Source organism: Sitophilus oryzae, unplaced genomic scaffold (assembly GCF_002938485.1).
Source record: "Sitophilus oryzae breed Bouriz unplaced genomic scaffold, Soryzae_2.0 scaffold_177_pilon_pilon, whole genome shotgun sequence".
NCBI lineage: Eukaryota > Metazoa > Arthropoda > Insecta > Coleoptera > Curculionidae > Sitophilus > Sitophilus oryzae.
In genome coordinates this window covers 4,681,380-4,695,653 of record NW_022146479.1, presented here as the reverse complement: position 1 = coordinate 4,695,653, position 14,274 = coordinate 4,681,380, and the positions used below count along the sequence as shown (strand labels likewise).

General features: G+C 30.7%; 2 protein-coding genes across 2 annotated transcripts in view; one reads left to right on the top strand and one right to left on the bottom strand.

The window, feature by feature from the left end:
* LOC115882356 (lachesin-like) overlaps positions 1–14,274 on the top strand; it is a 174,239-nt gene that overhangs the window by 129,456 nt on the left and 30,509 nt on the right. The window contains exons 6-7 of the mRNA XM_030900384.1: positions 8,145–8,319; positions 9,256–9,365. Of these exons, the coding sequence (XP_030756244.1) occupies positions 8,145–8,319; positions 9,256–9,365 (285 nt within the window). The remainder of the gene's footprint in view (positions 1–8,144; positions 8,320–9,255; positions 9,366–14,274) is intronic.
* On the bottom strand, positions 11,873–13,187 carry LOC115882357. Its single transcript, XM_030900386.1, has 2 exons — positions 12,689–13,187; positions 11,873–12,637 (listed from the first exon to the last, which is right to left on the bottom strand). Exons 1-2 carry the CDS (start codon positions 12,780–12,782, stop codon positions 11,940–11,942), a joined length of 792 nt encoding a protein of 263 aa, XP_030756246.1. The 5' UTR covers positions 12,783–13,187; the 3' UTR covers positions 11,873–11,939.

Sequence of the window (14,274 nt, the reverse complement as noted above, 5' to 3'; positions counted from 1 at the left end):
ATAAAAAAACGAGATTTGGTATGTTAGTATATGATATAAATTTGAATTTATTGACATATTCAGTTGTTTTTGGTCACTTCCTGTTTGAATAGAAAGGCATATCATATGCCAACTTTTGACATTCTCACTTAATAAAAAATCGTATTTTAAAATTCCAATCTAGAGTGCCATGGCTATGTTAAAAACACAAAACACAATTCTTAATCAAGGAGCCTTGGAAAAATGGATTTGATCGTCTAATGTTTGTCTTATCCTGACCAGTTAGAAAATGTTTAAATCGTATTTTTAATCATATCTCGATTTTTTCAAATGGAAAAAGTGTGGCTCATTAGCATATTTGGAAAAAGCATTTTTTTACGAATAATTTGATACCAAACACTTGGTATTTTAAGTGAAATTTTCGTTACGAACCGCAAGTTATAATTTCACATACACAATATGCGAAAATGTCAAAAGTTGACATATGATATTATGTCATTCTATTCAGAGTGCTATTTTCTTTCGAATAAAGTAAAAAACCGAGGGTGCCATTTAAAAATCGGAATCAGGAAGTGACCGAAAACAATTGAATAAGTGAATCAATCCTAATTTATGTCATATACTAACATACCAAATCTCGTTTTTTTAACTGAAAAAATAAAAAAGTTATAGGGGTGAGCTACTTTTGAGACGCACCCGGTATATCTCATTGAATATAATATCTTTATATTTAGAAAATATTACATCTTAGAGTGAAGTTTAAATGTCAGATACCACTTCTTATTTGGACTATACTATTCAAGGCATGTGTTGGCGCGATTTTCGCCATATCTCATCCTATATTTAATGAGATGTAATTGAAGTTTGACAATTTGCAACGGAATTAAAAATAATTTCAATGTAAATAATGTGAGAAATATTATAAAAAACAAATATTCAGAAAAATCAGAATAAATCTTAATGGAATTGAAAACAAAATTACCGAAATACTGTGATATAAAAATATTACCTTAACCAACAGTGGTTACTGCTTACTATTTCCTGTAATTTAGCCGAGAATCTGGACCACCATTCGCTCATTTAGTGATTTCCTTATGGAATGAAAGTTCGGGGTCTCTAAGGCCAAATTTAACACCTACACACTATTATAGTAGATGTATACGAGTAAACTACAAGCTCTAGTAATACTGTGAGGTGCCTTTACTATATATACAGGGTGTTTCAAAACAAATGCGAAAAACTTTAGGGGGTGATTCCTTGTTCAAAATAAAGTGCTTTATAAACGTTGGATCAAAAGTCAACCATTAGGGAGATATCGCGGTACAAAGATGGCGGAAAAATAATGTTTTTATTTTTTATCTTGAAAACGAAAAGAGATAGACTAATGAAATTTTATGGAAGCATTACTGTTATGAAAAAACACTTTCAGGTAATTTTTTTACTTTTTTAAAATGAGTGGAAGGGGTTGAAATAAACTACCCCTATCATTCTTGTTAACGAAATTTAAAGAAAAATCTTATCAAACACATGCAAATGCTTTAATTTGGATAGATTAGTTTGTTTAGAAACTTTTTTATCTCTTGTGTTTTTTTGATAAAACTCACCGATTAGAAATTAAAAAATAAAATGTAAAGCATTACATGTCAGGACAAAGAACATTTTTAGATTAAGAATCTAGTGATAATAACGATAATAACGATTAATTTTTTTGCATGTGTTTGATAAGATTTTTCTTTAAATTTCGTTAACAAGAATGATAGGGGTAGGTCATTTCAACCCCTTCCACTTATTTTAAAAAAGTGAAAAAATTACTAGAAAGTGTGTTTTCATAACAGTAATGCTTCCATAAAATGTTATTAGTCTATCTCATTTCGTTTTCAAGATAAAAAATAAAAACATTATTTTTCCGCCATCTTTGTACCGCGATATCTCCCTAATGGTTGACTTTTGACCCAATATTTATGAAGCAAACTACCCTTTATTTTGAACAAGGAATCACCCTGAAGTTTTTCGCATTTGTTTTGAAACACCCTGTATATATGTATATATAAAGCATTATTATCACTTAATATTACTTTTTGTTTTCTGTATAAGGGTTATAATATAAACCCATCTTTATTTTTTTAGGATTTGTTTTTAGCTATTCAAATTTCCTTCGTCTTTCAAATCACTGAGTTACTCAATATATTTACAGTTAGGGTTTGATGCAAATTTTCGATTGTAATTGAGAATTGACTGCAAAGCCAACTTAGATCATCTTGTGTTATGGGAAAATATTATTTCAATGAACCTCACAGATATACGAGTATCTAATGTAATATCTACCAAAAATAAATTTTGAATTATGCATTCATGTATAAACTTTAATTTTAAGAACTTTACAATTCACTAAATATTATTTGGTTTTTTATTCTATAATATGTACTTCTTAAATCTATAAAAACAATGAGTGGTAGCATATAGAGTTAGCATAATATAACATGATCAACAACAAATTGTCTTAATCAGCGTTCCTATTTAATATCCTGACTGTTTTTTAGTATAGACATCAAATCTTTATATTCTTATTTTATTTTGGAATTTAAATACGAAATAACTGCTACAATAAGAATTATTTGAAGAACCAGGAAAAATTTTAAGAAAAAATGAGCGCCCTGAGAGAGAAATTCAATATATACCCAAGCAACAAGCCGCATTATTAAACATACCTCCCAAATGACTTGCAGATGTTTAGAATGGAAAAAGTAAGATAAATAAATAAAGTCGCAGACATATCGGAATGAGGACAAATTATAAAAGTAAACGAAACACAAAAAGACACGCAGACGCTCCGTTAAATATTAAAGGCGTAATAGAGTAGAAAAAAGAGAAAACACACTGAATTATTTAGGGAGTTGTGAGCATATAAAATGGCTGAAAAAATGACTGCGACCAGTGCAGGCTGACTTCTGTATTTGTGATGCCGACGGAATTTCACACTGAAAATATTTTTTAAACTATACATTTTTAAAACATTTAGACACGGACGTGCCGTGGAAGTACATAGATATGATTGATGACAACTCGGCAAAAAATATTCTTCTGCTTTGAGTTAAGAGCATGTAGAAGGATATTGGATATACAGGGTGTCCCAGGCTAAGCGTGCATTAGAAGTTTCTAGAGAACCACAATATCTAGATCGGAGATTTTTTGCACATCATTGTTTTACAACGAGATCTATCGATTAAAAATATTTTCAATATGGCGGCACTTCCGGAAATACCGGAAGTTGACAGCAACTTTCTTATTTTAAATAGGTGCCCCCATTTTTTATTACCTACTTAAATTCTCTGTAAAGTTCTATGAATATTGATGTTAAACACTCTATATATAACATTAACCGTTTTTGAGAAAAAACAAATTTTAAATTTTTGGACGAAAAAACTACCTGTCAAAAAAAATTGTATAGCCTAAAAGTCAAATTTAATGATTACCACAGCCACTGTGACAAAGAGAAGACATGTGGCTATCTATTTCAAAAATTAAATTGTTCAAATGTCATATAATAATGGCGGTAGCTGTCATGGAAATGAGAATGGAAATGGAAATCCACTCTTTTTATTTCACTAATGAAACGGTTTTTCAATTCGTTACTTTTTAACTATACATGTTCCTATACCTAAAATAAATCGTTTTTAAGTTATTTAAGATTTAGTTTGAAAACGTATATTTTTCTTCATTTCATCTAGCTTCCTTTGACATTAAGTGTCAAACAGTCAGACAATTTCTTTCCATCTGTCAGAAAACAAATTATTTGTATTTCCTATATTATAAATACTGCCCGCCCCCCTTGAGAGTTTAAAAAGTGTATTTATTTATGTATATATCTCGTATTTTCACTCTTTAGTGATATCTAATAGTTGATATTATTAATAATATTTCGTATGATCGAAAAAAAAAACAGCGCAAAGTTGGCTCGGAAATGATGCTGCTTTTTGAACAAAGCGTCACAATATGATATCGCCAAATCTATTGTTTTACATCACTTGACGTTTAAAGTCATAGGTTACTGGTTAAAATCAAGAAAAATATACGCCTTAAAGCTAAATCTTTAATTAAACAAACTTAAAACTTTTTCCTCCTTAATAAAGTTTACTCCAGCCTAAACAACCATCATTCTACAGCAACAATTTTCTGTGATTTTTCTAAGGCGTTCGATTGTGTAAATCATAAGATCCTAATTAATAAACTGCAGCACTATGGGTTCAGGGGATCATCTCTCGAATGGTTTAAGTCGTATCTGAGCAACAGAAGTCAACTTGTGAGGGTGGATACCACGTTGTCTTCTAGCAAGCCAATAGAATGTGGAGTACCACAAGGCTCAGTACTAGGCCCTATTTTGTTTCTTCTTTTTATTAACGACATTGCTAACATAAACATCAGTGGCAAAATATGTCTTTTTGCGGACGACACTAGCTTCACTTGGAGCAACAAGGACATCGCGGCACTTCATAGGATTATATCAAATGACTTAATCACCATTAAATCTTGGTGCGATTCGAACCTCCTGAGTCTCAACATTTCTAAAACTAAGGCTTTGTCGTATAAAAACTCGTTGCAGCCTTTTGTACTTGACAACACCACCATTGACGTCGTAAAATCCGTAAAATTCTTAGGGCTTGTTGTGGACAATTCTCTGAAATGGGACATACATATCGAAGCTTTGTCGAAAAAATTGAGCTCTGCCTGTTTTGCATTAAGGTCTGTTTCTAAGGAGCTTAACTTGTCAGTGGCTAGAACTGTTTATTATGCACTTTTTGAGTCGCACCTCAGGTATGCCCTTCCATTCTGGGGTACGTGTTGTGCGGCTCAATTTGACCGCATTTTCAAGCTCCAGAAGAGAGCTGTTCGATATTCACTGGGACTAAACAGCAGAACTCATTGCCGGGGCTTTTTTAGAGAATTAAAAATATTGACTCTTCCTTCCTTATTTATATTTGAATCCGTTTGCCTAATACGTAAACATGTATCAGCTTCTCAAGAAAGGCCATCTCACACTTATCCACTCAGGAACGCGGAGCAAGATCTTTATCTACCTACCCCACGCTCAGAGTTAGTTAAAAGTTCAATATTATACAACTCGAAAAAAATGCACAATCACCTGCCATTTGAAATCAAATCCATAACATCATTTTTTTCATTTCGCAAAGCATTGAACTCTTATTTACTAGACAAGGCTTTCTACGCCGTTAATGAATTATATTTGAATTGAAAATCGAATTTGATCTTGAAAACACTGGTCTAATGTTTGCTATTGCTATATTTACTAATGACATCGAAATTAATTTATTTAGAGGTCATTGATATTTTGCTATAAACTGGCTAAATATTTTTGAATATTATTTTAATTTTTTTTGTTCTTTGACATTGTAAACATTTATATATGTTTATTTTAACAATAAGACTGACAATATTATTTGTATAATGTTTTGTATTATCTTTTGTTTGTCTGTTTGTGTACCTTGTTTTTTTTTACTTTGTTTGTTAGTTTACCTTTGTCCACAAATTGAAAAATTTTTTGACAATAAAGGCATTTATTTATTTATTTATTTATTTAAAAACGATCTATTTTAGGTATAGGAACATTTATAGTCAAAAAGTTACGAATTTAAAAGGCTTTTCACTAGTGAAATAAAAAAGTTGGTTTCCTTTTGAAAAAAATTATTTATAATAATTTTATAATTATTTTTAATCGCTCAATTCTATGACAGCTGCGGCCATTATTATATGACATTCAAACAATTTAATTTTTGAAACATATAGCCACATGTTTTCTCTTTATGGCACAGTGGCTGTGGTAATCACTAAATTTGACATTTAGGCTATACACATATTTTTGACAGGCAGTTTTTTTCGTTCAAAAATTTTAAATATTTTTTCTCTCAAAAACGGTCAATGTTAGATATAGAGTGTTTAATATCAAGATTCATAAAATTTTACAGAGAATTTAAGTACATAATAAAAAAAGGGGACACCCATTTAAAATAAGAAAGTTGCTGTCAACTTCCGGTATTTTCGGAAGTGCAGCCATATCGAAAATATTTTTAATCGATGGATCTCGTTGTGAAACTATGATGTGCAAAAAAATCTCCCAGCTAGCTGTTGTAGTTCTCTAGAAAGTTCTAATGCACGCTCAGCCTGGGACACCCTGTATGCCCTATCGGCAAGCGAAGTCCGGTGATTACATGTTTAGAAGTAAATCGCTATATAATAAATAATACTTGCTCTTCTTTCTTCATTCGTCTTGATCGTATTGACTATTCGTACACACACAAATCGGCACCCAATAATGCGTGTAAAACAGTACGATATACCGGGTGGTCCGAAGTGTATTCCGGAAATTTTGGCAGTATATTCTGCAGATAAAAATAAGTAAAAAAGTTCTTATAAATGTATGTCCTAAAATGCTTAGTTTTGGAGATACAGGGTGTAGAATTTTCATTTTTATTTCGATTTTTTCCAAATAATTTATGAAGTAATATATGCTGCCGAAGTTTCCAGAATACAGTTCGGACCACCCTGTATATTTCTTAATTGTTTTTTGGTAATATTAATAAATATTTTTATTTAAATAATATGGAAATATTAAAGTATCGACATTTCGATATTCGTGGATGTCTCTAAGCATTATTTAGCAGAAAGACTATTTGTTAGTCCACTGACAGGAACGAAATGTTTCCTTTAATTTGCACCCTGACTAGAATGTACCGATCGGCCCTACTTTTTATTTTATGAACAGTCTTAAAACAAATCGACCGGTTCAGAGTAAATTTGTTACGGCTTCTACGTTTCCTTAACCCTTAAAAAGCATGTGTTCATAGAGAAATTACCTGCCTGGCAGCCGCTTTGGGGTAGATATAAAATAGAAATCATTTTTGTTGCTGTTAAGGTAAAAGGCAATTTATTTTGTTTTCCGCTAGCGAAACGTATATTTTCCGGACATGTTCTTACACAGCCTCTGCTCCAGCCTTCGCCGCCATCTTGAACGCGTTATATTTTGTGACATCTTGTAGCTATTCATTTCTCAGCGGGTTATGTTTATATCTCATATCTGTCATCTGGGGAACAAGTTTTAGTCTGGGGCCGCCGTGTCGTGGGAAGCTTGCTCTTTTTTATAGAATTGTTTAATACATTTAGTGGTCTCTTCCATTTTTTACTTTTCATCGCAATTTTCTGCGTATACACCATACATTAAAGGGTATTTATCAGATAACAAATATCTTTCAGAGCTAAACACATTTGGTTATTATAAAAACTCTGAATTCATTGCCACTAGTAGTTGTTTTTTTAAATACAAAATTTATTGTAAAAAAAATACACCTGCAAAAAAATAACAAATGAGTAGTCAACAAGAGATTTCAACCTGTTAGAGTAATAACCTGTCAAAATAGATGGTCAATCAAAACAGGCTTGACAAAAGAAATTTCTACGCTTTCAAACGAGAGAGCTCGTTTTCAGTTCATTTTTCTCAACGTCAGCAAGATATCTAACAAATAAATTTAAATTGTTTTGAATCATTAGTCGTTATGTGGGCAAAAGAAAAAGAGGACTTGCTGGAGAAAATAAGATTTGTTTTTCTTTTGGAGAAAAAATTTATACAAAGAAAAATTAAATCTTAAAAGACTAGATGTTAAACAGTAAATATAATTTAAAATTTGTAATTTTAAAGCTTTGTCCTTAAAGCACTTTTATTATACATAGCTATAAAGGTACCACAAAATAGTGTTATCTAAAGTTATGCCTATATGTATGCCTAAAAATATAGTTACACAATACTTAAATGTAAATTAATAATATTCAGTAGACTCAAGAGGTATATTGTAATAAAACTGTTGAACAGTGCAATAATACCTATTTTTTAGAAAGAGCGTTTATTGAAATGAATGTTTATTATCTTCATACCACAATGAATAATTTATAATTCTATATATTAATACTTTTTCTATATAGTTATTTTCTGTTCCAAAAGTCATGTCCCCGAAATTCCAATATAAAAGTCTTTAAGAAATATGATTATTATAATTATATAAAATCAATTATCATTTTGTATAAATTATTGTATATGTTTCATTAAACAGAAAAAAAGTACTTTAATATAATTGTCAAAAAAATATCTATTATCTTAGTTCCACCAATGATATGGGTTCCAAACCAGCTGGTTGGTGCACCTGCTGGTACTGACGTTTCTCTGGACTGCCATACCGAAGCTCATCCTAAGGCCATCAGCTACTGGGTTAGGGACAATGTGATGTTATTACCTACCAAGAAATATGGAGCAGACCTAACAGAGAATAGTTACATGTAAGTTTGACACTAATCTGTAAAGATAAATTAAAAGGGTAAAACAGACGATGTGTGACACAAAACTGACTTGAGAAAAGTGATTTATTGTTGCCAAATATCTTGAACTTGAATTGAAAGAATTGGTAAGATGCGCAACCTAATAGGCAAATTCGTGACAAGATTGACTTGAATTCTCACGTGTCACGAAATCGCCCATAAGGTTACGCATTTTCTTATATCTTCAATCAACGGTAATACAATTAATATATTTTTTAACACAAAGAAAGAGATCTTGAAGAACTGAAACTATCGTTTGTGAGGGTACCTAAGTTTCGTTATAAATTGTTCAATTGGAAGAATAATCTTTATAAACACTCTATGTTTTATTAGTGTTGTTCTAAAAAGTGACATAAATGTAAACTCATGTTTCAATCAGTAATTTGAGAATAGTCTTAAAATTCATTTAATAAAATTAAACTGAATAGAGCAATTTAAAAAAAAAGTCAATAATAAACATTAAAAAATAGACAAGAAATTTGTTGACTGACAAAACAGTTTTATTAAAAAAGGGTGTTCCACGTGACTCAATATTATAAAATTTATTTTAAGCCTTGTTAATTAATTAAAACAAAATACATGATTTCTTATGAAATTGTAACTATACTTTAATAAAATATAACATCAATTCCCCCAATTAAATTAAATTACTACTTTCAAAAGTAGAAATTAGTGGTTTTTTGTTTGAACAAAAGCGCTTTATTAAAAAGGCAGTTCCGCGTGGCTCCTGTCCAAATAAAAACCCACTACAAGTTGGAAAAAAGGTAAATTGGTTCAAGAGATCAGCTAAGCTTAAACCAATCGAAGTATATAGGTATATATAGAGCACGCTATGTGTGTTTTCGCTAGCGAAAAATCCAATTTTGCCCCATTAATAATTCGTGAATTCTGTTTCAGGGCGCACATGAAATTGACTGTCCGAAACCTCCAGGCGACCGACTTCGGCAACTATCGGTGCATCTCGAAAAATTCCCTCGGGGAAACCGAAGGCTCCATCAGACTCTACGGTAAATAAAATTCCCTTTACAAACACGAAATTTACTTAGTTTTTTTGTTCTTTGTTTCATTCTTAAGTTCAAGTGCCCAATTACCTCGACATAATTTGCCGTTATCCATCCAACTGAAAACAAACCCTGATCAAATTATTATTTAAGTACTTCGTTAGATACTTTCTATTTTCCCATCAATTTTCAAAGAAATTATCAATTACTTTAGTTGTTATATTCCAGAAATATAATATAAAAATTTAATAATTATAATTAAAAAATCACAATTATTATAATTAAATCAATAGTAAAATAAAACATGAATTAAACAAATTAAATAAATAATTAATTACAAATTAAATAAATTTTAATCCAACCCCCAACTGTAATAATTATAATCAAGTAAATTAAAGGAAGAAGTTCCTAAGTATATAATCTAGTAGAATAGAGTGGGCAATATCCAAATATATTTTTATTAGTTAATTTGATTATGCGATATTAATATTTACACAGAAGAATAATTACGTACTTTTCAATTATTTTAACCTTAACTTGAAGTGCTCAATTACATCTATATAGTTTGCAGTTATCCATTGAACTGCACAGGGACTGTATTAAGCTAACGATGAATTTACTACGTAATCACCAATTAGCAACCGTAACTGTAAACTTGCCACTTAAACAAATTAAATCTCATTTTGGTTAAACCTTATTTTTGGATAAAATTAATAGATAATTTGAATTGGAAATAAAAATTACTAGATATATGTCTGTTATAAAAATTCTGAAATATCCCGATTTGTGGGAAATTTCGAGATCCAAAGAAAAAGGGAAATTTTAACCCAAAACACCATGTTCGTGGGAAATTTTAAAGTTCATCTATTAAGCGCCAATTAGCACTCACTATAACAGCTGCGTTCGACATTACAAATCGCAGATGAGGGCGGGCAGAGGCCGAGTTAAATCACGTGATTGCGGAGTATTCGGATATGCGATTTTGAAGACGAACGTTTTCGGAGCTGTCAGAGCCTTTCTGTTCAAAAATACTATAAATATAACCTATTTTCTGTGTGGTTCGGTGATATAACCTCAATTAAGAAAAAAAAAGAGAAAAAGACTTTCCATTTAAATCTGCCTAAAATGGATATAAACACAGACCAGGCAATAGGTCTGATGTTAAATTTTGCGAACAGTATATTTTTTGACAGCAGTGATAGTGAAACAGAAGTAGAAAGAGCTCCAAGGGTACAACAATATGCTGAAGAAATTGTGCCACGACTTTCAGATAAAACATTTAAATCTCATTTTAGAATAAACCTTTGTACATTTGAAGACTTACTTGGCAAGTTATATAGCGTTTCTGACTCCACAGTTCATTGTGGAACAGTGCCTGTGCCACTTGATAAGCAACTTATGGTTACAATTTGGTGTTTGGCAAACTTGGAGTGTTTTCGGTGAGTTCTATTCTCAGAGTTATATCAGAGGCAATATGCAACTTTTATTAACCATGGTAAAATTCAAACCTTGTTTTGAGCTGATCGTTTTGGGATCAGTAGGAGTACTTGTTGGAGCATTTTATACAGAGTTTGTAATCTACTGCTAAAAGTAAATAAGAAATTTAAAATTATTTCTTGGCCAAGTCAAGTAAGGGCAGAAGAAATTGAAAGGGAGTTTAGGGCCATTAATGGATTTCCAGGTAATGTTAATTTGGTTTTCAGTTAATTAGTTATGTTTCATCTAAATGTTTATAGGAATAATAGGAGCAATAGATGGGTCCCACATAAGGATTCTGAAACCAAAAAGAAAACCCTAACTCATACTGCAATAGGAAGAGCTACCACTCAGTTTTATTGCAGGGGGGCATGCGACAGCAAAAAATATTCTTGGACGTTTACGCAGGGGAACCTGGGTCTATACATGATATGCGTTTATTTCGAAAGTCAGACCTTAACTCAAGAATAAGAAATGGCTCTGTGATAATTTCAGAAGATCATCATCTTATTGGAGACTTGGCATATAAGTTGTCACATTATTTACTGGTTGGTTTCAAAAAATAATGTAGTTTTAACCCCTGCCCAAATTAATTTCAACAACAAACTGTCACAATGCAGAGTAGTGATAGAAAATGCATTTGCTCTTCTAAAGGGCAGGTTTCGTCGTTTAAAGTCTTTAGAAACAACTAGATTGGATCTAATCCCACTAATTATTGTATCAGGAACTGTTCTTCATAATATATGCATATTAAATGGAGATCTACTGGAAGATATTGCAGATTTACAATTGGAAGAAGAGATTTTAATTGAGGAAAATGTTTATGCAGTTGTTGATGATCTAAGAGAAGATTTGCAAGCAGTTCGAAAGAGGAATAATATAATGAATGCTCTACTAATGAATTAAAACATTATAAATAATAAAATTCTATAAGGAAATACCCCCCAATTTTGTTTTATTAGTATATTTTCCTTTCTTGGCACTTATAATATATTAGTAAAAGCAACAGAAACTATTATTTTTAATTTAATTTAACAAAATACAAACATATACATACAAAATGTACAAAAATATAAATACTTATTAAAATGTAAACAAATTATTTTATTCTTGCTTTCTATTGCTTTGTTGGCTCTGTAATATATCAATATATTTTTGAAATAGGTTATTAAAACAATCCTGTCTCATCATTTTTTCTTTATGTCTCCTCTCTATGCTGTTAGACCTGGCCGAAGATTTTCTCTTTTTAACAAAATTAGAATCTTGTAGTGTCTCCTCATTTTTATCTTCTTCATTATCAGTAGCACTCTTCTTGAATATCTTTTCTCCTGACTTATTTACTTGCAATCCAGAGCTGCTGCTGCAAGTAGCAACTGGCAATATTTCTGGTTTCTTGAAGAGAACAGCATGCATTGCATCAAAGAACTCCCACTTTCTTCTTTGCTTGCCTGAAGTATTATTGTGATCTACAATTTCACGATATATTTTTGTCAGTCCTTTCCATTTGGTTTCACATTGCTGCCAAGTTAAGGTAGTTCCATGTTCCTCGTTAAGTTGGGAAGAAATTTTTGTCCAAATATGTTTTTTTACACAGGTTTGAAACTGTTCATCTCTTTCACTAACTAAATTGATGAAATATAGAGTTAAATCTCTGGTCCACAATCTCTTACATTCTTGTATTGAATTTGTAGAACAACTTGAATCAGTTGGCGAAAGAGGACTTTTTTTATCGAGGAGTTCTAAAGTTGAGTTATTAGCTTCTATATCTTCATATTGCAAATTTATAGGTTCATAGGTACTTTCTACAAATACAAGTATAAAAATAGTTAATTTAGGTATTTCGGTATTCTTACCTTTTTTATTGAAAATATATGTTTCATTGTTTATTTTATGTATCTCTGTATTTTCATCCAGAATTTCAATCACGGATACTACAGCTTCCTCCATTTTTATCTATGAATCTAAGTTAAGAAAAAAGCGTTTCACCGTGGTATTAAAATCTCGTATAAGTAATTATTTATATGCAGTTATAATGTAAAAACCAAACTTTGATCTGCTATGGATCTGCTTTAAGTCCCGGCCACATATTATTCCCGGCTTTAGTTCACATTTGAGGTTATATTATTGCCATAAATCGACCGGATCGACAAACTCAAACAAATTTCCCGCCTTTTTTTCGTTGGAGCTCGATAAGCTCCTTCAAATTATCCGGAGGAGATCGAGCCCGCTCGGAGCGCTCGCAAATGTAATACCGAACGCGGAGCAGATTGAGAAAATCAGAAAGATCTGCAATGTCGAACGCAAAAAGATTGATTAAGCGTTCGAGGAGGTAATAGATTTGTAATGTCGAACGCAGCTAACGTTCCGTCACCGTCACGTCGAGCCGCCGCGCCGCACAGTGGATCGAGGTATACGGAAATATGGACATTTGCTTTTATTTTCGAACTATTAATCTGATTTGAATAATTTCGATTTTTTTGAAGAAAAATAACCATCAAGTATTTAATTTTAGTCACAAATTTGATTTTTTCATGAACTCAAGATGGCAGCCGATATAAAATACTAAATACAGTATTTTCACAAGTATTTCCTAGTTGATTTTTACCAACTTACTTGTGATATATTTCTTATACTATTACTTTTGACCACTAACTAACAAGATTTCATTCGTCATATTTATTTTTTAGTAGAAAAATTGCCAGACATTAGCTATCAAGTTAAAAAATATACAGGGTTGTTTACGCTATTCGACACGGAGTATTATAGCTAAATGATTAGATTTATACAAATTTTGAGTGATGGGATTGTTTATGAACCACTAAAGCTACACTTTAAAATTATTTGCAAAACGTACAGAGTGTTCCAAATAAATAAAAAATATCAAAGTTGTATTTTTTTTAATGGAACACCCTGTATATTATTACATTTTTTAAATTTTTACTATTAAAATAAACGTAATATAATTATGGTTTACCGCACTTACGATTTTGTGAAAATGCACTAATAATTTTATGTTTTATTTCTCTAGGCATATTTATTTTTTTAAAACCAAATATTGTACTGAAGTTTTTGTATTTACTAGATTATGTGTTGCAATAATAAAATTAATACTACCTCATACTGAGTGTCTATAAATTTATTTTAAATAATTATTAGCTTTAAACGGCAATAACTTGTTTAATTTGGACTAATGGACCTGTATATACCCTGTATATTTTACGTGAATCAGATAAAGATAAGGAAAATAATTGAAAATATTGAGGAATATAAATTTTGTCTCATACTGTATATATATATATATATATATATATATATATATATATATATATATATATATATATATATATATATATATATATATATATATATATATATATATATATATATATATATATATATATATATATATATATATATATATTTATATATATATATATAT